The following is a 26,529-nucleotide window of genomic DNA, read 5'->3' as shown; positions in this document are numbered from 1 at the left end:
TTAAGGGTCCGATTATCGAGTCACGACTGTACTGTATAGTTGGTAATGGAGAGGATTACTGATTAGCCACCACACATGGATTTAGTCATTTAGTTTAACTGTCTTGAAGGAGCCTTCATGATGTAATGTCAGTCTATTTGAGATGTTAGTCTGTAGTCATCACTCTAATGGTGATTCTTAATCACACTGAGACTCATCCACTGTTGATAAAACTGCTTTTAATTCAGCCACCAACAGTTAATGCTCACACCATAGTCTGCTCAGTTACATTTGGAATTTGAAGAACAGTTAAAGTAAACATTACTTGAATTATGAATTGAACGGCACAAAATAAGATCTTTATTTGAAATTGCTCTCCAATGATTAGCCTGATAAAATTGAAAGTATTGAACAAAGAAAACAAGCTGCTGTCTTTCACAGTAAATAACCTGCATCAGCTTTATGTCAAAATAATCCTCACAGCTGATCTACATGATGGAGTTCACTGTAGCTACGTTAAACAGATAAACACCAATACCATCACAGCAACTTTATCAGTCCAGGAAATCTGTCAGTGTTTACTCTAAGATGTTTTTATACTCGGGTAATAGTTTTTAACCAAAAAAACTAGTAACAGCAATCAATTGATTAACAGTTAATCAGTAACAACAAGGATTAGGGCTGAATGATTCGAAGCCAAACTGTAGTTCAACAGTCATTCTGTCACAGATTCCAGACACGATGATGCTTTACCACATCAGATAATAAAATCATGACTGTCACACAGGAGCATACATTTATAGAACCACTGGCATGACTATTTAGACCCTGAGTCAGGTGTTTAGCTTTTGAAATCTGCCGTTTGCATTGCTTCAGATTTTGATTTGAAAGCAGCTGTTCAGCCCGACAGGATGTGAGACAGAGATACGAATAGGGAGGAGGTGAAGCTGAAAAACGTTTCCTCCCAGAGCATCAGTTATTAATGATCAGCTGTCAGGTCCAACCGACACCCATCAAGGTGCAGCATTCATACACTGCACCGCTCGATGAAAGACTTCTACCCAGCGTACGGCTTAGTGCTGCTTGATCTGAGCCTCGTCTGCCCTCACTCCTCCTCTCCATGAGAGGCATTCGGGTAGCTGGAAGATCCTCCATGATGGTGGAGGAGGAGTGGAAGGAGAGAGGATGAGAGGAGGAATGAATGTGAATATTGAAAAGCACCCCCTGCACCAGTCTGCCCTTCGGTGTAATTAAAGCCGTCTGATGAAATCGTGTGTTTTGTTTGTTTGCCTTCAGGTTTTATGTGTTTATTTGTTCTGTTTGTAACGGGGGTCCAGAGTACCTCAACCGCCTGCCTCTCAGCTGGTGAGTACATCTTTAGATGTGTATTTAACTTTGACAAAAATAATAATAATTATAAAACACACATGCATGTGATTGGTCTTCATTCTGAACCGCCTCCTACACCAAACACTAGAGCCTATAATAAGTCCTGCATGTGTTTTCTTCCCCCTACAGTAGTAACAACACTCTGAGCAGCTTCCTGCATGTTTTTACTCACATTTGTTTTCTTGTTATAAGATTCTTTTGGAAAGCAGACTGAGAAAACACAGCTTTTTACTTTCAGGAAAGATGTCACACACCTGAGCCTGTACAATCTGAGTGTGATCCACAAGAAGAAGTACTTTGACTCCGAGATGGACCTGATGGCTTACATCAACGACAACTGGGGGCTGCTGCAACTAGGAGAGGCAAGGACCAGTAGCCAGATCTAGGCTGACATAAATGGTTTTATTGTCTGGTGTTTTAATATTTAATTTCATATCAAAGAGTGTGCTTTTTAAATCTGGCACAAGGTGACAGGAATTAGTGACCTGGTCTATGTTTCTGATGAGTGTTGAAGCTAAATGCACGAGCAGAACTCGTGTTGATTGGGAGCCAGTAAACTACATCACTAGCGTGTCTGCACTATTCTAAATGAGATTTTGGAACCATGTGGAGTTCATTTTTAACTCTTGCACCCTGTCTTCCCTGTTCCCCTGCGTCTACAGCTCGCCAACACTCCAAGATCAGAGCGATACGAAAGTGTTCTCGGGGCTCTAAACAACAACAGCTGCATGTAAGTTAACCTCTTACTTTGATAACTGCTTTTAAATGTCCTCCCATCTTTTGCTCTATGTGCAATGAGATACGGTGGCTCGGTGGTTAGCACCGTCGCCTCGCAGTTACAAGGTCACCGGTTGGCGTCCCGGTGAGGACACTCGGGATCTTTCTGCGTGGAGTCTCCATGTTCTCCCCGTGCAGCGTGGGTTCTCTCCGGGTTCTCCGGCTTCCTCCCGCAGTCCACAAACATGCTGAGGTTAATTGGTGATTGTAAATTGTCCGTAGGTGTGAATGTGAGTGTGTTTGGTTGTCTGTCTCTAAGTGTAGCCCTGTGATAGACTGGTTACCTGTCCAGGTGAACCTGCCTTCACCCTGAGTCAGCTGGGTTAGACTCCAGCCCCCCATGACCCTAGTGAGGATTAGATATGGATGGATGTACTGAGACTACCCGTTCTCCCTTTGCCGTCTCTCCCAGGTTCATGTCAGGGAAGGAGGTAAAGAAGAAGAAGCACTTGTTCGGCCTAAGAATCCGCTTCCCTCCTGCTCCTCCCAACTGTGACGAGCCGTCCGGCAGAGTGATGGAGAAGGCTTCACACGAGATCACCATCAAGGGGTGCAAGTCCACCAAAGCGCTGTCTGCCATGAGGTGAGATGTCAAACTTACTGAAATTCAAAAAGGAATTGTTGTAAAAGAAGAACTAAATATCAACATTTTTCCAGAATCACAGACTTACAAACTGCTGTTATCTGACTGATGGGATGTGCGTGATAATGATATAAAATAAGATGAAGAAACAAAACAGAAAACTGTCCCTTATCTTGATTGTTTCATCACGTGCGACTGCATAACACTTCCACTGTTATATCATCTTAACCGTCACGTTACTTGTGAAACTGTTGTGAAATGTTGTTATTGTTGTTGTCGCTTCAGAAGTTCTAGTGCTCTAACCAATGGCACGGACAAGAAGAAGAAAAAGAGGAAGCAAGGAGCTCGTTCTCTGGAGTCTCTGGCTAAACCACAACGCTCCACTGAGCTGTTGTCCCAGGTGTGTGTGTGCACGTTTTCTTTTTCTGTGTATATCTTCGGAGGCGGGAGCTGGGTGTGTTCATATTTTGGAGCGAGGTGTGTGTTTTAGACTAAACTTTAACCTTTTATTGTTGATGTTAAGAAAGTGTTTGATAAGGAGGAGCCACAGTGAGACATACTCATGATTTGTACTTTGCTTTGACAGGAAATCAGAAAGCCTCTACCACTAGAGTCCCATGCATTGGATCACTTAACCTCTATCAAGTAAGTGAGCAAAGTGCAGCCGTGATGGTTCGCTGTGTCAGACCAACTACTCGTCACTGTTTTCATCTTTGCATTTTTATTGTTTTGATTCATTGTTTGGACTAAAACACATTAGAAAGTATTAAAAATGGTTGTTATCAGCAGTTTTCTTTTTCTAGTCCTAATGTTTTCGTCCCTTTTTAAAATCTCCCCTCCTCGCTGCACCAGGAGCGACAGGTCTCTGCTGTCTTCACGAACTTCAGATGTGGAATCCATAGGAGCCCTGAGCACCTCAGAAACTACCTCAACTAGCATTTCAAGACAGTCCAGGTGAGCCTGCTATGAAACTGCAACATTAACATTTAGCTCAACAAAACCCAGTGCACAGGTAGAGCCTCCCGGAGCCACCGACTCACAGGCTGTCCACTCTCGTTTTTGTTTTCACTCTAATAATTAACAGCAGGTTTTTTTTCCCCACTTCTTCTTTTCCTATCAAACACCCTCCAGCCTCTGTAGTTCCAGCAAGACACGTGCAGCAGCCAGCATTATGCCCGTTTCCCCTCCGCCTATAAAAAGGAAACGTGGGCGACCGCGACGGGCCCTGCAGCCCCCCAACCCAGAGATCCCTCCTCCTAGCCATGCAGACACAAACCCGTCGGCCGCAGAGATGCTCAGCAGCCTCCCGGGCCTTCACTCCACAGACATAGTTCACGGCATGGACCCCAACAGCCAGCTCTCCCACCTCAAGAGCTCCATCAGCAGCTATTTCGGAGCAGCTGGGCGTCTGGCTTGTGGGGAAAAGTACAAAGTTCTGGCCCGACGGGTCACCCTTGATGGCAAGGTGCAGTACTTGGTGGAGTGGGAAGGAGTCACTGCCTCCTAGGCTTCATCACTCTCACCCTCTGACTCTTAACCAGCACCGTCAGGAGGATGAGGCCGTGCTGAGGACATGTGTATTCGGAGCATTAACTGATATATGCCTTTGTTTAGTTTAGACAGGAGCGAGTTTTGCCTGTTGAGCTTCCTGTAAAGCCTACTGGTTCAGTGTAGTCCAGAGTGGTTACCACACGCATGTATCGCCGCGTTCAAGGATTACAGCTGATCAGTCAACGTGAAGAATGGTCACGCCACACCATATCTGCCATATCTTACCTTCTCGTTATGTGCTTTGAATGTTTACAGAAACCCCCCATTTGTTCTGGGGCCAACAGTCGTTCTGTACACTGCACCTGTAGGCTTTCAGTGACCCATTTATTATGCTTGATTTTTAATCCAGTGATATGCTTTTCGTTTCCAGACCAGTTGAGTATGAAACTGTAAGTTTTTGTGACAGAATGTAGTTGGTCAGGTATTAAAATGGTGAATCTTGGAGGGTGTAAGAGAAAGAGGGGCAAATTTTAATTTAAACATTAACTGTTTGACAGCTGCAATTGCGCAGTAAACAAAAATACTGCTCGTTTCGTTATTTTTAAAAATAATTTTTTTTATACCAAATGTGGTAATAAAACATGTCCCTTTACAACAGTGTCCCCCCTCTGAGTCCCAGCTCTGAGTACCTCCGGTTGCGTTGGCAGGCTTATCCTTCAACTCTGTTTTGGAAAGCGTGCTAGTTTTTGAGCAGTTAAGGAGGAACTCAAAGAGACGTGCTGCTGCAAATGTTTATTATTTTATATAGAACTATACTACATTTGTTATTACCCTTCTTGTTCTTTTTCATATGCCTTTTCTGTTCAGTAGGGCAGACATCTTATGTTATTTTAATTATGGATTCACTTGCACGTATCAAGTTCTATCCGTTAGGCCAATATGTAATAATTTAAGGTTTTCAGCTTATTATTAAAGGAAGTGTTTCTTCAGGAGTTTAAATGTGGGATTCTTAGCATCCTTAAATGTCAAAAGGCCAGACCTAAAGGGTTTCCTCGTAAATCGTGTCCATTCTGGAAGAAAAAAAAACAAACTTTGTTTGCATAGATTTTGTGAAGAAGCTTCAGTGTCCTTGTCTAAATACATAGCCTTTTTTTTTTTTTCTTTTAAAGCATTTTGATTTAAAATGAATAACACGACTGTTAGCATTGAAAGGACCTAATTTAGTTTTATTTCGTCTGCTTGTTCAGTTTCTGCAGAAGATGAATGTTGTACACCCATGTTCCCAAACCAAGAGTTCAGACTTGTTTTGCTTTTTATTTTTGTGCTGCCTATGCAAGTTAGTCCTGGAAAAAGCTGTTGTTCAGAATTGGACCGTATGGCTTGAGAAAGGGGAGCTGCAGCATCGTTGGTGTGATGATTTGACTCAGGCGTTCAATTTTCCGTGTGATGAGTGCAACAGAAATGCGCTTCGTTGTTTTTTTTTTTGTTTTTTTTTACGTCAAGTTCACGTTGTGGTCTGCACACTCAGGACATGCCCCAAAACTTCATTGCGTTGGCCAGCTTTTGCAGCATGACAGGTGGTTTTGATACAAGTTGTTCACTCGTTGTCGGTCAGTGTTTTATATCCGCTTCTGTATTTCTCATTACTTTGGACCGTATTAACATGTAAGCTTTTTTTTTCTTTTAATTTTTTGAGCAAAAATAATTGGTAGTCCGTTTTACTGCTACACTCGCTTGTTTAAACTGAGTCAGAAAACAATCACTGGAAAACTAAAATGCTGTATGTCATTGCAAGAGGTAAATATTCAGTTCGTATCTCTTTTTGGAGATGTTTCTGCTTTTGTTAAAGATGAACACACACTGATAGGTCTTGTTTTGTAGGGATGTATTCAGTGCATTTGAAGCTTCTCTCTGTGTTCGGTCAGTGTCTCAGCCCACACGTTGCTATCACTGGCTTCCAGCAGGCTTCTGCAGCCAAAGAACATACATGTAACGTCTGCTTTGTCTTTTGAGATTCTTCTTATTACATTTTTATACATCATTATATAGGTTGACGTGTTACTTGTGAACCTGTTTTGTTAAAAATAAATAAAAGCAGATATTTTGAACTGAGTGTCTGAAGTTTTACTGCTGCAGTCAAACAACAAATGTATTCATCCCCTTCCGTTAAAGAAAAGGCAAAATCCACAATAGTCACTCAAATAACTAGAAATTGAAAAAAGTAATGATAAATAAAAATTTGCTAAATTATAATTTGGTGAAATAAGACATTGCTTTTGAATTGTGGTTGAAAAGAATAATTTTAAAAAACAAAATTGTCCTGGACAAATTAGAGCACTTTGCTGATGAGCAGTGAGCCACAATACCTGTCAACAGGTGCAGAAGTCTGACTGAGAGTTATAGAAAAAAGTTCAACAAAATATGAGTTTACAGGTCACATTATGGTTGTTTGCTTGTTTTTTTTTATTTTTTAATATATTTCTGTTGAGCCACAATTCAAAAGCAATGTCATGATTTTCATTAAATTTTTTATTTGTTATTACTTTTGTCAATTTCAACTTATTTCGGTGACTGAAGCTGTTTTTTTCCTTCATTAATGGGAGGCTATGAATACATCTGAGGACTGTGCATGAGAGGTTCCTAATCAAGACGAAGACGCGCCGTTGTTCGCGGCTGCCTTCGTCGACAATCCTCTCCACCAATCAGGTCACAGACAGCTTCATGTTGTCCAATCACGGAGCACGTTGTTAGGATATGGGCGGAGCTGAAAAATTACAAACCGTTCTGGATACATTTCCCTTCGCTGCATCTCCGCTGGGTAAACCGTCAAAATTTGTTGAAGTAGAAGTTACTAGCACATACTCCGGGTTTTTACAGCGCCAAGACAACTGAGTTAACTTTTATCCAAATACATAAAAGCTGTCTGCTGTTAGTTCGGCCGCATTTGCCGTAGAAACAACGATAACGTGAACTAGCTAGCCACCTGTTGATGCAGCGAGCATCTTTGTTTACATGTAGCCACCGTAGCTATGCTAGCTTGTTTGTAGGTTTTTACTGTACAAACAAGTGTCTATAACATGACTGTGTGACGGTTGGTTAGTTATATGTTTTCTATAAGTGTTCAGCTGTCCACACAGGCTGCAAGTGTCACTTTGGGGAGTAGAGGCTAACCTGATTAGCTGCTGGTCGACATGCACTCGTTAGTGTCATGTCTGAGGAGGGATTAACTAGAATCCCATCAGTTTGAGGAGTCTGCTTCGATTAACGGAGCTCAGCTTGCAAAATGTGGCACAGAAACTGACTGTAATCGCTTTAACAGTCTGAAGCATGACTCTGAACACTACATCCCATAAAGCTTTAATTTAAAAAAAGAAGTAATAATGTCTGTATTTTCTGTGCAGTATTTTTAGTGCTGGTACTTTCTTGCATATTTTGTCAATACAGGTATATTCATGCCAGTGTTTTCTCTTTGAGCTCAGATTTAATTTTCAAATGAACTCACTCTTCTGGCTCCCTGCTCGTAAAAAGTCCCTTTGAGCAGCCATGCAGCTGTTATCCTGCACACATCAAACATCTGCAGCCTAGCTTCATAAGTCACATCTAAAGTGACCACAGGAAATGAACTGGAGCATGCTGCTGCAGTACATTTTATTAGCCAGCTCCTATATATATTTACATGTAAGCAATTTGACTCCAAAAGTTCCCCCTACATGATACACATCTCTATAAATCAGTGTGCAGGAAGATTTTTTTATGTAGCACTGATACACAAATCACAAACACTGCACAGATAAGTTAAACACAGTTTGTATTGCTTCTAAGATAAATCCATGCAGAGGTGGATTATGTGCAGCTCTTGATAAATGGGGCATTTAGAGTTTGTCCTAGAGAAGAAGAATCTTTTCTACCATACGGTGGATTTTGATGAGTATTTTCTCATTTTTTAGCGTCTACCAGAGCGCAGAAGTTGTGTCAAGTTGTGATCACTCCGAATGGATTTAATTTGCATGTCTGTTTTCTTTAAGATTCAAGTCAGATTGGTTTCATTTGAACTGAGCAGAACTCTGTAGTTTGTGTATAAGACACTAAAGTTTTTTTAAGTAGTTAGTGCGATGCTGTATTTGACTGTTCCATCGTTCTGTCCTGATTTCCTTCCAGTCCTCACAGGTCCCTCGTATAGTCAGTCAGAGGGTCATGATGATGGATGCGTTCAGCAGAGTCCAGTTTCTCTGATCCTACAAGATCTGCAGACTTCAGATGATTTCTGTGTCCCAGTCAGGCTGCGTTTGCCAGTAGAAGATTCTCAGTGGGGCGACTGAGTTAGTTGTGTCAGTCCATCCGACTCCAGCTCTAAGGTAAGAAAAAAATACCTGAATGAAGCTTTAAAAAAATGGGCATCCACTTTTACAGGCTGCCAGATTAACTTGAGCTTTATCTACTTTTGGGGTAATTATATGAGTAGTAAGTTTAAAAGATTTTAATGTTATGCGTCAGTGTGGCCTGTTTGAGGGGAAATCAGTGATCTGTAAATGAAATGTCATTAAAACGATGTTTGGTAATTAACAGGATAGTGTAACATTAAAAGATAAAGGAGCAAACTGCTTTTAACCCCCCCCCCCCATAACAAACATCCACTGCTGTATTCTCTCCTTCTATTCAGTCTACCTCATTTATTAGAGATGGAGTCTGTTTCTGCGAGGAAGAGGCTGGGCTGTGTGCGACAGGAGAACTGCCTCACCTTCCAGGATGAGCAGCTCATCAGTGAACTAGACGCTGAGCAGTATGAACTGGCTACCTCCAAGTCCCAGGTATGACACTCATCCCTATGCTCATGATTTGTGTGAAAAAGGTGCTGCAATCGTAAAAGACTGCCCAGTACCTGCAGATGAGTGTTGTGTGAAATCAGGGTTTGTTTCGACATCAGAAGAAGAGATTGCTCTAGTTCCTTCCCTTTAAATGTCAAAGCACAGCAATGAAGTAATTAAAAATAGCAAAAGTCTGTCAACTGAACAAACGGATAGCCTGCTGGATCCTTGTGCTGTGTGTGCTTCCTTTTACAGGTCCGCCTCAGAGGCCCCAGGACTGGGCTTAACAATAATGTGGCAGCTATGAGTGAACAGATTCGTCAGCTTGAAGCAGAACTGGACGCTCAGGCCAAAGAACTAAAGTAACCTCATTACCTCAGCCTGTACTTCTTTAGATGGCAGTTGCATGCCTATTTTTATACACTGCAAACTGAATTAGTGTTCAGATTGTGTAATGTGCTCTAAAGTTCAGTCAGTCACTCATTAAACTAGAACTGTTGACAGACTTTTGATATAAACCCTGTCGTTAGTGCTCCTGATGATTTACCTTTACTTTTATTTTGAAACCGTTCCATCAACCTCCAGCTGAAGCCGAGCATTAGGATCGTGATCATCCGCCACTGTCTGTGTTTCGCAGGGCGGCAGAGCTGAGGGCAGAGTGTTGTCAGGAAGCAGCAGCTCACAGCGACATTTTGGTTGCAACACTGACTGACGAGCTGAGCACGCTCAGAGAGGAGCTGGAGAACAAGATGGCACTGGGAAAACGGTGATGCCTTTATCTGGGCCTCTGCACTTGATTTAATTAGAGTACAGTTCACAGTATGGGTAAAACCATGACCATATGAATTAATCTGGTACGATAGCTTTGATTGTGGTTGTTCAGCATCATACTGGAACATTTTTAGTTGAATTAAATGAAGGGACTGACTTGAGGATCAGACGCCCTTCGTTAAAGCTGGAGGATCAGGATTCATTAACTGTATTTTCACTAATAGATATTCCACACCATCCCTTGCAGGGCTGAGCAACAAAGGAACCAAGCACTTCAAAATGCAGAGCAACTCAAAGAAGCTTTTAAAGATTATAAGGCTGCCACTTCCATCAAGCTTAACAGGGTAGGTTTTTTTTATTTTTTTTTTTTAAATCTTTCCTTTTTCACTGATAATCTCATTTGTGCTTGTGTTGATTCCAACAATGTGTTTTAATTTGTGTCTTCTAGGTGATGGAGAGTGAGAGTAAACTAAAAGAGAGTCTTATTGAATGTGACAGAGAAAAAGAAGAGCTGGAAATGAAGTGTACTGTTTTGGAGGGAGAGAAGTCTGAACAGAGCCAAACAATAAAGTACTCACATGAGACCGGCCGTCTCATTTCCCTGCATTGTTACACGGGTTGTTTAGTTCTTGGATGTAGACGTAGAAATAAGGACGACTTCTAATCATCATCTGATTTAGAATTTTCTTCTTCCAAGTCTTTCAACGAATTGACTTTGATTTGTTGAGCGATTTATTTAATCAACAGCGTTTGTTCTTGTCTGTGTCCCAGCCAGCTGACGGAGGCGGTGAGGCGGGCCGAGGCTGCAGCTGCTGGCCTCCAAAGCCAAGCTGAAGAGTCTGAACGAAAGGCCTCACATCTGGAGCGGCAGCTTGTAGAACGAGGTGCAGAGTGCAGAGAGATGGCAGCTCTGCGCAGAGAGTTGAAAGACCTGCAGACTCTGACCCACAGTCAGGAGCAGAGGGTGGCCCAAAGCCAGAGGGAGGCTCAGCAGAGCCAGACGGAGCTGGCCGGCCTGGAGGCCATACTGGCCCTGCTGCATCTGCGAGAGGTGGAGAGGCGTACATGCATACACACACTCACATCATCATTTTGTTGTCTCGTGTCGTGTTATTTTGTCTTCCGTAATGTTTGAGCCAAAGTCTTGTGACATCATCAGTTTGTTTGCTTCCTCACACTTGGTTTGATGCTGCAGCAGCTGTCCAAAACAAGTCCGTTTATTCATGGCTGATGTTGCACAGGAGATGATGTCCTAACATGTGTTATATGTTATTTTTTAATTTAAGGGTGCCATGTGGTCTCTCTGTGCCAGTCCTTGCATGTTGCCCCAAGTGGACTATTCAGGAACTGCACACCTGCGACAACTAAAGCCAGGTGAGCTGAAAGCCTCGTATCATGCGGTATTTATGGCTGTTAACAGGGACTTAAGCATCACACTCATCCTCATGTATCAGTCTTTTTACAATCTCTTTTACAAGAATGTCCTGGCCAAGACAGGCAGCAGCACAATTGACAGACAGACAAGGTGGATGCTGTTGTGACCTTGTCTGTCTGTCAATTGTGCTGCTGCCTGTCTTGGCCAGGACACTCTTGTAAAAGAGAGTTTTAATCTCAGTGAGCCTTTTCCTGGTTAAATAAAGGTTAAATAAAAAAATAAATACATGTAATAATTTTTGACTTGCAATGCTTCTGCTCAGCTTCCTTTAAATCTTGAAAGAAAATGAAAAGTTAATTTGCAAAAACAAGTCTGGGCGGCTCTGCTAAGGCTGCTGCCCCCGCGACCCGACTCCGGATGAGCGGGAGAAGATGGATGGATGGATGGCATTTGCAAAAACAGATAACTCCATTTCTGTAGATTTTCAGATTTTGTTGTTTGCTTGAGATAAAATCAGTCAAACTGAAGCTGAGTGGATGTGACTCAGTAGAAATGACAACAACAGAGATAACTAAGGTTTGACTGATGTTGTCTCAGGTAGACGATGGAAAAGTTCTGAAGGTTTGTGAAGATGGAGTTACCTGTTTTTACAAATGAACTCTTCAGATGTTTACAGTGTGATATGAAAACCAGAAGCGTTCCAGTCCTATCTCTCCCTGCCTCTCTGTCCTTGCAGGTGAAGGCTACCAGCAGCTGCTGCGAGTGCTGCAGTCGATGGAAGCTGAGCGGAAGAAACAGAGCGGCCTGATGGAGCGGCTTCAGGAGCGTCTGAGCAGATCCCAGGAGGAGATCTGCTCCCTGCAGAGCTCCATGGCCCAGAGAGCCTCCCACTACCAGAACCTCCACACAGAGCTGCTGGACAAAATCAGCCAAGCTACTGACACAGAGAAAGAGGCAACGCATTTTCTGATCTCCTGTCACGTCATCATTTGACTTTCTTATTTTCCTACATTCTTATTTTAACTTTATTTAAAGTAGTAATTAATATGTTCTCAGTGTGTCTCGTCACACAGAACAGTGTAATAAAGCATCCAGCCAGATATAACACATTAAAAAGATTGCCAGATTTATAAAATTAGATTTCAGAATGGGAGTTTGTTTTAACCGGACCTAAAGGCTTAGATGTGAGGCCACACGTGCACACTGTGTAGCAAATGTTTTAGTCACCTTGTGACTGTGGGCCAAGTTACCGACTTTAATAAACAAAAGACAGCCTATGTTCATTTGTGGGTACAACAACTGTAGACAGAGAAAGTTAGTTAACCAGGATTTGATTATCAAATAAAGTCTGTAAAGCTAATTATTGTAAGATGTTCAGTGCAGAGGCAGGTGTTAGTGGTGCTGCTTTGCTCTCCGTTAGTGCAGCTCATCACAAAATCAGTGCACCTCTTTCTCATCTCGTTATTCATAGTACATTTAAGTAAGCTGATCTGAAAACTGGGCTGCAAGGTGGCTCGGTGGTTAGCACCGTGGCCTCACAGCTAGTAGGCGAGGACACCCGGGACCGTGGAGTCTCCATGTTCTCCCCGTGCAGTGTGGGTTCTCTCCGGGTTCTCCAGCTTCCTCTCACAGTCCAGAAACATGCTGAGGTTAATTGGTGATTGTAAATTGTCCGTAGGTGTGAATGTGAGTGTGCTTGGTTGTCTGTCTCTAAGTGTAGCCCTGTGATAGACTGGTTACCTGTCCAGGTGAACCTGCCTTCACCCTGAATCAGCTGGGATAGACTCCAGCCCCCAATGACCCTAATGAGGATTAAGGTGTAGAGATGATGGATGGATGATCTGAAAACCACAGAGTGAAGATGCATTTGCAGAGCTCACTAGCAAATTGATGTCTTTATAGCGTTACAGTGCTAGGGGAAGGGTCCTGGTCAGTATGGCGGCATTCAGCCACGATTTCTTCACCGTCTTTTCACATGTTTTAACAAACTGTTTTCTTACATGTTTGAAAACCATATTTTTTTCCTCTTTACACTTACTTTAATTCTGCACATACTTCAGTGTTGTAGCTCTTCTTTAATTCTGTCTACCCATCAGGACTGACTGAATCATTTACACGCAGCAATGTGGTGTTTGATATTTTAAGTATTTTGCTTTTAACATTGTCTCAAGCATCAGATCCAAACACAAGTTTTATACAAAGCGTTTGTGGAGTATTAAAGCTGTTTTCCAAAGTTTGGGAGGTTATTATTGTTAAAGATGATCTGATATTCTGACTGAATCGTTCTCTGTGTTTCACCTCAGTTAAAAAGAAAAAGTGCACGAGCCGCTGCGTTGGAGAAACAGCTGCAGGAGAAAACTTCAGCTTATGGTCAAGCTGCCCTGAAGAACACTGAGCTGGAAAATCAGCTGCTGGTACAACAGACACCCACACACACACTCAAAAGCTGCATGTGTTTGTTGTCACGACCCTTATTTTTTTCCATAACGACTTCATCAAACCGCTGCCAGAAAGTAAAAGGGAAGTTCTAGTCTGGTTATTTCTAATTGCAGGAAAATACCAGCTCTCTTCAGCATTACCAGGCGCTGATGGCCAAGAAGCAACGAGAGTACCAGCAGTCCCTGGAAAAGTGTAAACAAGCTCAAACTCATCAGTTCACGGAGCAACAACACAGAATAGAAATGGTGATCTACAGTTTTGTCTAGCTTGCCTTCTCCTGTTGCTGTTAAGTTAATCTTAAATCTGTTTAAATAGACACAGGTTTGATTTCGGTTAGTAAATATGCTGCATCCAAAAGCCGATGAAGGAGACGAAGGGAAGTTTTGTGCCCTGAGTCAGTTGTGCATGTATGTAGTGATACTAGCTGTAGTAATCGTATTTTCCGTCCTCTGCAGTTACAGGTAACTGTGGAAGAGGCTCATTCCCAGCTGCTGAAGATGGAGCAGGAGTTGAGTTCCCTCCAGAGGGAGCGAGACGAGGCTCAGACAGCAGCTCTGGTGCTGCAGACGTCTTTAGAGCAGCTCACACAGGTCAGAGCACTGATACTGTAAGACCAGAGGTGCATCTTCTGTTGTGGTTATATAAAGAATGTCAACCATTTAAAACAAATACAGAGAATACTGAAAACTTTAAGTTCCTCTCTGGACATTAATTAAACCCCCAAACACTTATCTCTGAGTATCAGAGTTAAATATATAGAGAAGTTATTTTACCATGGAAATAATCCCTTCCTGTCTTAAAAGGAGCTGGCAGTAACTCTACACCGCTGCTTGTGTTCGAACCAATTCTGAAGAAGAAGAATGATACAGAGAGCTTCACTTTACAAGTTGACAGGATCAGTTTCTTTGGTCTGTTACGTAAGAATCCCTGAAAGTCTGAAGTTGTTTAGATAGAGTCCAGTTTTTCAATATTCAGCCTTGGACGTTGTCACCTCTCTGCTGCTGATGAGTGGAACAGAGACGCTGAGTCACGGCACTGGGGAGCGACTATAATTATGACATCCTTTAGATTTTCCTAGAAAATTCAAAGTCCTTTACAAAGAAATCAGTCCACAGGAAGTTACAGGCAGCAGCAGCAGAACATTTGATTTTACATCACAGTCCGTTCACACGTTGTTAACAAACAAGCGACACAAACTACTTCCTGTTCTTACATTTTGGATTTAATTTCAGGAAAAACAGGTTGAAGCCAGACACAATGAGGAGCTGCTGCAGAGTTTCAAAGAGCAGGCAGCTCAATCTGCCACCAAGGTTTGTACAAACAGCTGGTGCATAAAGGAAACACAAATCAGTTTAACTGTACAACAAGCCCTGAATCCCACCACAGCTCCTCCTAGAGTTACCAAAGCCAGTGAATATAGGCTGTTCACCGTCTGTGATTTATGTTCATACGACAGGTGTATGAACTACAGTCGTCTCTGTCAGCGTGTCGAGAAGAGCTGAACTTGTACCGGCGGCACATGGAGGAAGTGAAGAAGAACTATGAGACTGAGCTGCAGGAGAATGTTGAAAAGGTGAAATAGTTTTTCAGTCTTTATGTCTGACCTCCTGTTCCTAATGCTATGCTCCTGTCTTGGGCTCATCCTCTCCTCCGTTTCCTGCTCCTCAGGTGTCGTCCCTGCAGGAGAAGCTCCACAGCAGCAGCTTGGTGTGTCAGAGCTCCAGCGAGCAGAACCTACAGCTGCAGGTTTCTCTGCAGCAGCAGCAGACCATGCTGACTGAGAGCACCGCTCGTGTTTCTGAGCTGGAGGAGAGCCAGAGCCAGCTGCAGAGACAGGTGAGTGAGAGGCTCAACACACTTCGATAGAACATGTGCAATTTGAGTTCTTTTTGATATAGTTTTTCTTGTACACGCTGTCTGAAATAGGATTGTCTTGTAGAGTGGCAACGACACGTTTATTAATCATTCAGTGCTTAAACCAAAAATACTGTGAATAGCATCATTTGTAAACTAACATCACCTCGTTCTACTTTATGCTCTGTCTTTGCAAACAGCAGATAGTTAGGATTTGGACTGTTGTTTTTTTCTTCCATTTTCTTCCAGTCGTGCATAGGTATATTATGTTATTATTATATGTGTATTACTATATATTTTTTAACACGATACATCATTTGTTTATATTTTATTTAACTTTATTGACCAAGCTAGTTAGGTTTAGTGGCTTTTAGGTGGCTATAGAAAATGATGACTGCATTGAAACTGCTTAATTCTGATTATATAATTTATACAAAAACCAAAGAGGATTTAACTTTAGGTTGCACCCAAAGCTGTTCTCCAGCCAGGTTTAAATTTGATTTGCTTTTGCACACTTTTAGTGTTTGGTCAGATAAGATATTTTAACTCCTAATTTCAGTATGTCTTCCAGAACAACAAGCTGGTTTTTCAGCATCATTGTTTTGTTTCGTAAACAGTCTATTGAAAGCTGAATCATGTCCTCATGCTGGACGAGAGGTTTTTACACACAGAAAAGTGATTAAACCCCAAAAGACCTAAAAATATGCTACCCGGAATGACACCGAACCAGGATCCATGCAGGAACCCAAACCCAGACAGGAGCCTCCAATGGATTTCTGTTCCAGACTGAACTTTCTGTCTTCCCTGCTGTGGTAGTCCTCTCCTCTGTGCCTAACTGTGACTCCTATAATCTGTCCTACTTGCCAAGAAAGTTTGGGTTTTCTGTTCTTCTTCTCTTGCTGATTAAAACAGCGAATCCACTCGTTACTTCAGCTTAGAAATCCTCCTCCTGTCATGGTGACGAATGCCTCTCGTTCACAATCAGCTTTGCACTTCTGCTGCATCTGCCATCATAAAGAAGCTCAGGATCCACTCAGGTATTACAGATGACGTTTAACAGACCCGGAACCCAACGAATCGCACAAAACGTAATTTCAAAGCCGCGCTGGTCTCAGTTCCGATGGTTCCTATGGACCTATGGACTTCCTCTATGCTGCTAGTGTTTAATACTGCAGTTGATGTTGCATTGCAGCTTCAGCACAGATCATTTCCACATTTTATCTTTTTTGTCAAAATTAAAAATAAGTTAAAAGAAGGAAAAGAGGAAGCTGCTTTTTTCTTAGCGAGCTTGGAGCAGCTACAGAGCACATTGGGAGCTCTAGGAGTGAGTGTACCCCACTATGCAGACATCCACTGATACGCCCTTCATCAATCACTAAGTTGTGGTGCAGCTGCATCACTGCTTGAGGGGAGCAGCGGTTTGAGCTTGTGATTTCATTTATAGGTCAGCACATTTTAATTGCTGGTTGTACTTTTTGTCCTTCACAACAAAACGGAACAAAATGTTCCGCGAGCAGAGAACAAGAACGGCAATGTGGAGCCCGTGTGGATGAAGGTCTGATCCGGGTCGCAAACAAGAGCTCAGGCTGCCGTAGGCATGAAGTCATCCGAGGTTTCGTTAATGTCCTCCTCACTTGTTCTGACTCATTGCTCCTGGTTTGTACCATGTAACAGTAACGTATGCATAAAGTAGATTTCAAGTTGGATGCTGGTGCTGTCTGTCTGTCTGCAGGTTTCCAGTCTGGAGCAGCAGCTGGAACGAACCCGGTTATCTCTGCAGGATGAAGTCAGAAGCAGAGAGCAGGACGTCCAGCTGAAGGACAAAAACCTGAACGAGGCCAACCAGCAAAACACGCAGCTCTCCGAGTCGGTCAGGTGAGATCACCTGTACACACACTGGCATTGGAATCTGAGTAACAGGATGTAATAGGACCATGATTCGTGACATATCCCTTATTTAAAAGCTTGTCATGTCAGAGAATCACTTAAAATATTACATTCAATGCCAGATATCTCTAAATTACCTGACTACATTGATGGAAAAACAGTGTTTCCCCCAAACTTAAACATGTAGTCTCCCCCTGCTCCAGCTGTTTATCTCAGTTTGTATGGAGCTTTTGTTTGTTTGTATTTTCGTGCTGTTTTTACGAGAGCGCTGTTCATTTCCAGTCCGATCAAATGCCACTGTGAGAAGGTCTTATGATTACACTGTTTGTCTTGAGGCGTGAAGCAGGCCTCGCTCACCTCCCCCATGATCCCTGAATGTGTGTGTATATAAGTCGGGATCCTACTCATAGTTTCACTCTGCGGGGCTGCTGGCTAGTTTCATTTTTGTGGTTTTTAAAGCCAGATAGAAAATGTTGGGCATGTTGGGTGTTTAAATGACCCTCGAAAAGACTCTGTTTACCTTCTGCAACATTTCTGGAGGGTTTTCCTTCTCTGTTACTCTAAGATGGGAGCCATGCTCACACTGAGGTAAGGAAATGTCCAGGAATAGTAAAGAGAATACGTTGTGTACCCTGCTTCATGCTGTCTGTAGTATTTTTTCAGCATCGTGTCTTTTCTTAATAGCAGAAGATGATCAAAAAACAGATTTGTTGGGCTCATTTAATACCTTAAGCTTCTGTTTAAATGCGCTGTATCTTTGACCTTTGCCTGTTGCAGCCATCTCACATCAGAGATGACAAAGTTTCGAGGGGAGCTGGTGTCTAAAGAGTCAGAGTTGGAGCATCTGAGGAGAGAAGTCGCCATCAAGACGTCTCAGATCAGCTGCCTGGAGGAGAGCCTGCAGCACACAAAGAGCCAGCTCATCAGCAAGAGTGACATGGGTGAGACATGGCTTTGTTTTAGTGAGAGTTACTGACTTTTGTTTTATTATTCAGAGCTGAGCACACTGTACAGAATTATCTCTTAAGCTGTGATAGTTTTCATTAACCCAGACTCTGAGGCTGAGCCGGGCTGCTTCGTGTTCTTCTCCGCTCTCTGTCTGTGTCTCATCTTATTCCTTTTGTCCCTCTCGCTCCTCCCAGTTATGGATCTGGAGGAAAAGCTCCACCGCTGCGAGGCCGATAGACTCAGCTGTGTGCAGCGGGTCCAAACCCTGGAGGGCCAGTTACAGACGGTGCGTGAAGAGCTGGCTGACACTCTGGAGCATCTGCAGGAACTCAAGGACGTTCTGCAGAGAACTCAAACCATTGCAGATGAGCGGCGAGCCTCAGTGGAAAAACTGACTGTTCAGCTTAGGTGAGGATACGCCTTCTTGTGAAATGTTCTTCTGCACACAGTGAACGAGCCTGAAATGGAAGGAAACCTCCGTCTGCTGTGTTGCTCAGATAACATCCTCCACTGCGCCTGACTCATCTGTGTTTTGCACAACATCCGCACCGTACATGTGTATCACAAGCACACCGACAGAAAGTCAGTGGCATTACTACTGTTTCAGGTTCCCATGTAAAGTCCCACTCTTCGTCCTGACTGCATGAACATCTTTCATACTGTCATTGCTGATCTTTATTAAATGGAATCTGCTTGTCAAGTCTGACGTCACAGCCATGTCCGGGTCCAAACGCTCCTTCAGATCCTATTAGCAAACAGTTTGGCATCACTAAGAGTTAAAAGGGACTACATTCTGTCAACTCCCACTGATTAGCGGAGCCGTTCACCCAGGTGGAGTTCAGGCATCCGTGAAAAAGAGGATTTACGAATTTGCAAGTTATCAGTTGGCATTCAAAGGTTATATCCCATGTTCTGGCCGAAGTGTTCCTAGAAACACAAACATGTCCAGAATGGCTATGATTCTGAACATAAACAAAGATGAAAAACTAAATGTGTGTTAGCAGGTTTTGGAGGGTTAGTGATGTGAAGCTGGATGACATGTGATCATCTACCACCCCCTGCCTAGTGGAAGTTAGTCAATGACAGACTGCACTTCTAAGTGAGCAGTCAGTATGGACGGTGCCAGAGGGAATTCACCAAAACTGGACAAAACTGTTGCAAAGAGAGTGTCTGAGATGATGCCGTACATGATTAGCTACCAAATCATAACCCAGAACTGAAATCTTGATTGACCAGACAGTGATTCATGTTCTTCTAAAGCATTAAAATACTGACGTCTGATGCACCAAGAGCCTGGAGGCTGTAGCGTGCAGCAGGAGTGTTTAAAAGCTGAGCTATAAATAAATATTGCCAATAAAAGGCTGAAGAGTGGTAGAATGACACTTGAGTAGTTTTTTTTGGGACTCAGATGTATTAAAATAAGACAAAAGCCTCAGGCAACACAAACAGAGGCTTCGACCCAAAAACAGTTTTATCAGAAGCTCAATATGTGACGTCTCAGCAGGCCTTTAATGACTTGTGTTCATTCATACTGACAATGTTCCTCGTTGTTAAGATTTTATATGTGGGTTTCTGTTTATTATCTTTATCAAAGGCTTGTTTAATGTGTCATTTAAATCGACTAACTCACACTTACGCTTTGTCGTGTGATGTATTCTGTTTAAAACACTAATACAGACAAAAACTGGGTCCATTTAAATCACATGTTGGGCAACACAGTGTGCCGCTGTTAACGTCAGTCACTCGACAACAGAGAAAAACATGATGCTTCATGTTTCAGTTCATTATCGTCAGTCACTTATAGAGAAAACAAAGGACACGTGTTGGTATATCAGAGACATGCAGATAATTGATACAGGATTTAGTCACAGTTGTCATGATGCAGATGACAGTCACACGCTCCCGTACACGCAAGAAAGGCGCTGCCATCAGTCCACTTCAGACCTTTAGTTTGCTCAAGTGATGCTTCCAGCATGTGGGACATTAATTAGATACGTATCTGGTAACCTTTTCAGTAAGAGAACGTTTGTGTGACTTCACAGTGAGACCCAGAGGGAGCTGGAGGAGCGAACTCACGAGGTCTTAGACATGGACAACGCGCTGAAGGAAAGGCAGGGGGAGCTCCAACAGAGAGCAAAGCTGGTACAGCAAACACACACTCACACACACACACACACACACACACACACACAGAGTCACAAGTTTTACGTACATTAAATTTAATTTGTTTTGCTGCCCTGTCTCCTCTTTTTTTTCCTTTGCCCTGGGCGTCCGTCTTCCTCAGCTGGGCCAGCTGGACGTGGCCATCAAAGAGCACAAGCAGGAGATGGAGAGGAAGGTGGAGTCTCTGCAGCAGAGGCTGGAAGCCAGAGAGAAGGAGCTGAGAGAGGCCCAGAGGCAGCTGACAGACCGAAACATGAAGGTCAGGACTCACACAGAGCAACACGACACATCAGAAGATGTGTTTCATGTGTCACTGTGTCGGCCGTAATAGATATTTGGAAAGGTGTTTGTTTTCAGTTTGACATTTTTACTGAAAGTTTTGGGGAAAAGCCACAACTGCATTGGAGAAATTAAAGGAGGCAAAGCCCACAGTGATGTGTACTAAATGATACAGATAAAGTGTTATCTGCACAGTACTTTCTAAAATATAACCTAGTTCACTCAGTGTGTGCAGCTCTGAACGAGACGTGAGAAAACAAAACAGTCACCAACAGGTTAAAGTTCATTATCCATTATTGCAGTGTTGTGCTGCAAACTGGGCTGATGATGATATTGATTATATTGAAACTAGTGATGCACGATATTAAAATTTCAGGCTGATATCCAATATTAAGATTTCTGATATCGCCGATAACCGATATCACCGATGTTGATATAAATTTTTGTTCACACGGAAAGTAAGCACTGTGAGAAAACTATTCAAAAGAAGCCTAAAGTAAACCACATAGTCTTCTTTATTAACAAAAGTAAAACATATTTAACATCTTTTAAGTCCAGGACCATTTAAGTAAAAACATCTGTGCAATAGCAGCGATATCAAACGTAGAGACGAAGGCGCTGATGTCAGACAATCATCGGCTAAATGTGTTCATCAGACCGATACCGATGTATGGGAAACAACACTGATGTCGGCCGATACCGATGTGGTCGGCGATATATCATGGACCTACCTGGAGACGTACAACCAGGGCTAACACATCGACAGTCTTGAAGCTTAGAGGTAGAGTAGCTGCTGAGGCTTCATGACCGGCCTCAGCTTCTTCCAGCTAACTGTTATCATAAGAAGTTCTGGTCAGACTGCACCTTAAATGGAAAACTTTTTATAGTAGAACATCTTCAACATCAGTGTGCAATCAGAACAGTCGTACTGGAATGCTGGTTTATGATAAGATTTAAAATCAACACGTCCTGCACTGTTATCTAGATGAAGCAGCACAACTTCAGTTCTGCAGAACGTCTGTCTGCGCCTCCTCCATCAGTACGCTCTCTGTTTGTCTTTGTGATGAATTATTTGTGAGTTCTCAGCCTCTGTGGTTACGGATGTTGTTCCTCGTCATGCCTGCGTCTGTCCGAGTTTCTCCTAACTCAGCCATCCAGGAGCTTCCTCTAGTTGTCGGATGTTTTGTGAACCCTGATTATAAAAATATTTGCTTTTTGTTTGTGTTTATTTTGTGTTGAAACTTTATCAAATGAATCCAGTCTAATGTAGTCTATGTGATTTAAAAACAATCATGTTCAGAGCAGCTTGGAGAACTGATAGACTAATATAACACCGGAAATGTGATGTTGTACGATGTAGATAATGGCACCGTGTTGATGTGTGGCCCTGTGTGTGTTGGTGGCGTTAGGAGTCCCAGCAGCTGTGTGCCTGTCAGCAGAAACTCCAGAAAGTGCAAGAAGAGCTTGAAGGAACTCAGAGTCACCGTGAAGCTCTGACCAGAGAGCTGGACGCAACCAAACTGTTGACCAAAGAGACGGTACTGATCATATTGAAACCATCCATCCATTAGCTCCACCCACCTGTACCAGGGCTGCTACATCGGCAGTCTTCAGACTTAATGATGACTCTGAATGAGATTTTAATCAGATACCAAAAAAGGAAAACATGTAGGAAAAGTAAGACGTCGTTATCAACTAGAGTTCGTTAGAGAACATCTGATCTTTGCACATGGCTGTACTGTTCCTACCAGTAATTCATCTGTGGTGTGTGTTATCGCAGGAGGCCCAGCTGTGTAGTTTGGAGGAGGAGCTGACTCTGAAGGAGGCTGACTGGCTGCAGGCGGAGGCCAGGCTGCAGAGCACGGTGGCGTCTCTGGAGCAGCAGCTGGAGGTGGAGAGGGAGCAGCACAGCGAGGAGGTAGAGTAGCTGCTGAGGCTTCACGACTGGTGCCAGCTTCTTCCAGCTAACACATGAAATGTTATCATAGGAAGTTCTGGTCAGACTGCACCGTAAATGGAAAACCTTTTGTAGTAGAACATCTTCAGCATCAGTGTGCAATCAGAACAGCTGTACTGGAATGCTGGTTTATGATGAGATTTAAATTCAACACATCTAGAGGAAGCAGCACAGCTTCAGTTCTGCAGAGTTTCTGTCTGTACCTCTTCCATCAGTGCGCTCTCTGTTTGTCCACGTAGTGAAGGGCTTGTAGGTTCTCAGCCTCTGTGGTCAATGCTGTTGTTCCTCATCATGTCTGTGTCTGTCGGATTTCATTTCCTTTTTTTAAGAAATTTCTTTTAAAAACTGTCAGTGATGCATCAGGAGCTCCTGTTTGTTCCTCATCTCTTTCACACACTGCTGAGAACATCCGAGTTCCTGCTGCTGGTTTTGAGGATGCTCTGTGTTTGTCCTGCTCTACTCTGACCAGATGCATCAAGAGGAAGAATTATTTTTGTGTTCCTATAGCGGCACATCATAAGCACATGAAACGAATAATCGCTAATGCATCGCTAACACCCAGTTTCAGCTTCATCTTCGCCGGTGTTTTAACCCTGCTCTCCTCCGTTTGTTTTCCCTCCCAGCTGGAATCTCTGCAGCAGACTCGAGGGCAGCTCCTCAAAGTGTCAGAGCAGATCTCCTCCTCCATGCGCTCCTCTCAGGAGCAGCTCACCGTGAAGCTACAGCAGAGCCAGATCCAGCTCAAGCAGGCCAAGGCCCAGCTGGATCAAACTAAGGTTGAGCTGGATCGCATCCAGAACCAAGCCAGTCAGCTTCAAACACAGCTAGACCAGAGCCAGGCTCAGCTGGAGCACAGCAGAGTCCAGAACAGTCACCTCCATGTCAAGCTGGAGCAACTGACAGCCCAGTTGAACCAAACCAGAGTCCAGGCTGCCCAGCTCCAGACTCAGCTACACGCCTCTGAGAAGTGTGTGCAGACCTCCACTGACTCCCTGCTCATCAAGGTAGTCTTTAGTGTTAGCGTAATGAAAGCTGCACACTGGAAGCTCTCTGTAGCATTTCATCAGAGTCTCTGTTCTCGTTTTCCGGCAGGAGTCTGAGGTGACGCGTCTCCAGGCCAGAATCTCCAGTCTGGGACGAGCTGCTGACCGACACAATCTGTTCAATCACACACTTTCTCTCCCTTCTCTGCACAAACTCGCTCCGGAGAGCTCTGTCTCAGCTCGCTCTCCTCCGTCTTCTCCCAGAAAGCCTCAGACAGCAGTCCACTCTCCTTCACGTGCTCACTCGGGGCTCCTGCGCTCCCCGACTCACACACAGACCCGTTCATCACCTCCTGCTCACTCGTACCTCCAGCCCTCTGCGGCCGTTCACCTGTCTGAGAGCAGCATCGGCTCCTCTCTGGACCTCCCTCTGAGCCTGAAGGCCACGCTGAGGGAGGCGCTGAGCAGCAAGCAGCCGTGGGACTCCTCCTCACTTTCCAATTCCTCTTTCTTGGACTCGGCGGACCACAGCTGGCAGGGCCTCTGTGCGACCGAGGCCACGGCAGCGTCCGACCTCTCCTTCAACCCGCTCACGTACATGGTGGAGAAACAAAGTGATCTGGAGGCTACCTCGATGCAGGAGGGAGGAGACGAGCTGCTCAGTGAGTCCAGGAGGGAGTCTGTGAGCACTCTGGTGGCTCAGGAGGAGGAGGAGGAGGAGGAGGACATGAGCTCACTGACGGGGATGCTGAGGTTTGTGAATCAGACGTTAGCCATGCAGGAAGATACTTCTCTATGGAGCTCCACACACCTGTCGCAGACCTGACAGACTCCAGGTATAAACACTCACCGAACCAGTTCATCAATCAGCACAAAATTACTTCAAGCAGAGAATATTCTGCAAATTCCATGTATGTCAGCCTAAATAGAATATCTTTGGGTTTGGGATTGTGTCATGCAGCACTTTGGGAAATGTCGTATTTATTTCTTTTTTCTAACATTCATTGACAAAATAATAAGATCGCCCAGTGACTGGTGTGTTAAAGTGTGTTTATAGTCATCTAAACAGACAGTCAGCAAAAATAATCCGATGTGTCCTCGCTTGGCTGAACACTGCCTTCTGAATAGTCTCTCATGTGGCTCCAGCCAGCCTCTGCCTCCAGTAATAAGTGTTTACAAGACAGACTTCACATCCCAGTCGGATCCAAGGCGCTCTGCTAAAGTTCCTCTACAGTAGGGCTTGTCAGACTTACTACTCAAAGGTCCACATCAGCATTTAGTTCAGATGATTGGAAAGAGCCGAACAACAATAACTAAACAGTTCATCCACTCACTTATAAGCAACATGTTGAAATTCAAGGCAGTCGAGATGGTAAAAATACATCTGAGCTCAGGGGAAGAAACTGAAGTGTTTGCCTTAAACCCCTGCTGTACAGAGAGGAGATAAATCGCTTCATAGATGTTATTTGACTGTAATGAGATACAAGGAGAGGTCAAAAAGGTCATAGAACGATGTGCAGCAGCAGCACACCGTGCATTGTACTGTTATTTTTCAATATAGTCCCTATTTAGTGCACCTGGCCCACTGTAGACTGTCTACACCTTTAAAATAGAAGTCTTCAGGGCCACTGCTATAGCTCACCTGGTTGAGTTGGTGTCCCATGAATCGAACCGGTACATTTGGGGGGGATTTAAGATCCAACATTTACTGTGGAGGCATCAAACTACAGTAAATGCTGGATTTACTGGAACCCTGGTTTAACATTTTTTTGGCTGTTATTTGTAAAAATGAATGAAGAGCAACCGCTGTGGATATATGAAACGGAAGCAGCGTAACGGAGTCAGTGTATCGAGGCCAGCGTCCCCAACGCAGCGGTCAGGGGTTCAAATCCAGCCCGTGGCCATTTGCTGCCGGTCACTTCCCCCATTCTTCTCCCCACTTTCCTGTCTCACTCTCTACTGCCATGTCAAATAAAAGGCGTAAAAAAAATCGAAGTCTTCCTTTTGGTCCTCAGACCGCGCCTCAGTGGCAGCCTTGAGCTCATCCAAAAATCTGGTTCCACGCAAATGTGATTTCAAATTTCTAAACCGGTGAAAGTCCCTGAAGGCCAGATCTGGACTGTAGGGTGGAGGCAGGACCACCGTACACCTCAGCCAGCCGCCGGGGAGCTTCTTTGGCATTCTACTGATTTTTTTTCTTCTTTTATTATTTATGGCGTTTTAACCTTGTTACATTGAAGAAAGACATTTTTACATTTTCTCTGCTTTTTGTCTTTTTGTTTCTGTGGAGGTGCAGAAAGTGAAAAATGAAAACACAGCGAGTAAAAATGAGAAAACAACAACCAAATACTCAGAAGCTTCTTGGAGTCCAGAGAGTTGAGACCAGATTAAAGAGAAAGCTCTTCAATTTCCCTTCAAAAATATGAAGATAGCGTGCCATCCTGATACCGAGAGATCCGTTTAAAAGCAGGAGGCAGCTTCACACGAGGAACATGAAATAAAAGAATATCAGCAGAGTTATTTAAAGCTTCATAAACAAGCAGAAGAACTTTATCGTCTGTGTCTTACATGTTTGCTTTTCCCTTTTAGGGGGACGTCGAGGAGGAGAGCTGTTTACATTGGTGGAGTTATAGTCTGTCTTCACTACAATCAAACATCATCTGTCCCTAAAACACTGAACATGATCATTCCAGATGACACGACTTTCCCAGTAAATGATCTCCTGTGGTGTTTGACATGAATGAAGCGCCTTGGATTCCTTTTTTTTTTATCTTTATAGCACCAATATTTATATATTTCTACGAAGGTTTACATAAGCTAAGTGAATTAAAGAGTTTTTATTTAAGGTT

The 26,529-nt window shown here is 43.5% G+C and overlaps 2 protein-coding genes across 2 annotated transcripts in view; both read left to right on the top strand.

Moving 5' to 3' along the window:
• Positions 1-6,327, top strand: part of mtf2 (metal response element binding transcription factor 2) — a 17,101-nt gene extending 10,774 nt beyond the window's left edge. Inside the window, exons 8-15 of the mRNA XM_008278946.1 lie at positions 1,276-1,344; positions 1,607-1,730; positions 2,031-2,098; positions 2,558-2,728; positions 3,014-3,128; positions 3,315-3,373; positions 3,581-3,682; positions 3,860-6,327. Of these exons, the coding sequence (XP_008277168.1) occupies positions 1,276-1,344; positions 1,607-1,730; positions 2,031-2,098; positions 2,558-2,728; positions 3,014-3,128; positions 3,315-3,373; positions 3,581-3,682; positions 3,860-4,235 (1,084 nt within the window). The 3' untranslated portion in view covers positions 4,236-6,327. The remainder of the gene's footprint in view (positions 1-1,275; positions 1,345-1,606; positions 1,731-2,030; positions 2,099-2,557; positions 2,729-3,013; positions 3,129-3,314; positions 3,374-3,580; positions 3,683-3,859) is intronic.
• A 688-nt stretch (positions 6,328-7,015) lies between these two features.
• On the top strand, positions 7,016-26,529 carry ccdc18 (coiled-coil domain containing 18). The gene is made up of 26 exons (XM_008278710.1): positions 7,016-7,037; positions 8,378-8,574; positions 8,899-9,027; positions 9,280-9,386; positions 9,662-9,790; positions 10,043-10,139; positions 10,244-10,365; positions 10,567-10,846; positions 11,082-11,169; positions 11,907-12,124; positions 13,474-13,584; positions 13,723-13,854; positions 14,065-14,199; positions 14,842-14,919; positions 15,066-15,182; positions 15,278-15,445; positions 17,196-17,338; positions 18,128-18,291; positions 18,493-18,706; positions 20,341-20,440; positions 20,583-20,720; positions 22,150-22,278; positions 22,521-22,658; positions 23,321-23,701; positions 23,790-24,516; positions 26,270-26,529. Exons 3-25 carry the CDS (start codon positions 8,899-8,901, stop codon positions 24,504-24,506), a joined length of 4,035 nt encoding a protein of 1,344 aa, XP_008276932.1. The 5' UTR covers positions 7,016-7,037; positions 8,378-8,574; the 3' UTR covers positions 24,507-24,516; positions 26,270-26,529.

This window comes from Stegastes partitus, unplaced genomic scaffold (genome assembly GCF_000690725.1).
Source record: "Stegastes partitus isolate 25-593 unplaced genomic scaffold, Stegastes_partitus-1.0.2 Scaffold0, whole genome shotgun sequence".
Classification (NCBI taxonomy): Eukaryota; Metazoa; Chordata; class Actinopteri; family Pomacentridae; genus Stegastes; species Stegastes partitus.
The sequence above is the reverse complement of the archived record's forward strand: the minus strand, read 5'-3'. Positions and strand labels throughout refer to the sequence as shown.

Coding starts and splice junctions, on each gene's coding strand:
- ccdc18 (XM_008278710.1), top strand. CDS start 8,899: ATGGAGTCTGTTTCTGCGAGGAAGAGGCTGGGCTGTGTGCGACAGGAG. Junction 9,028..9,279: donor TGGCTACCTCCAAGTCCCAG/GTATGACACTCA, acceptor TTCCTTTTACAG/GTCCGCCTCAGAGGCCCCAG. Junction 10,366..10,566: donor GAACAGAGCCAAACAATAAA/GTACTCACATGA, acceptor TCTGTGTCCCAG/CCAGCTGACGGAGGCGGTGA.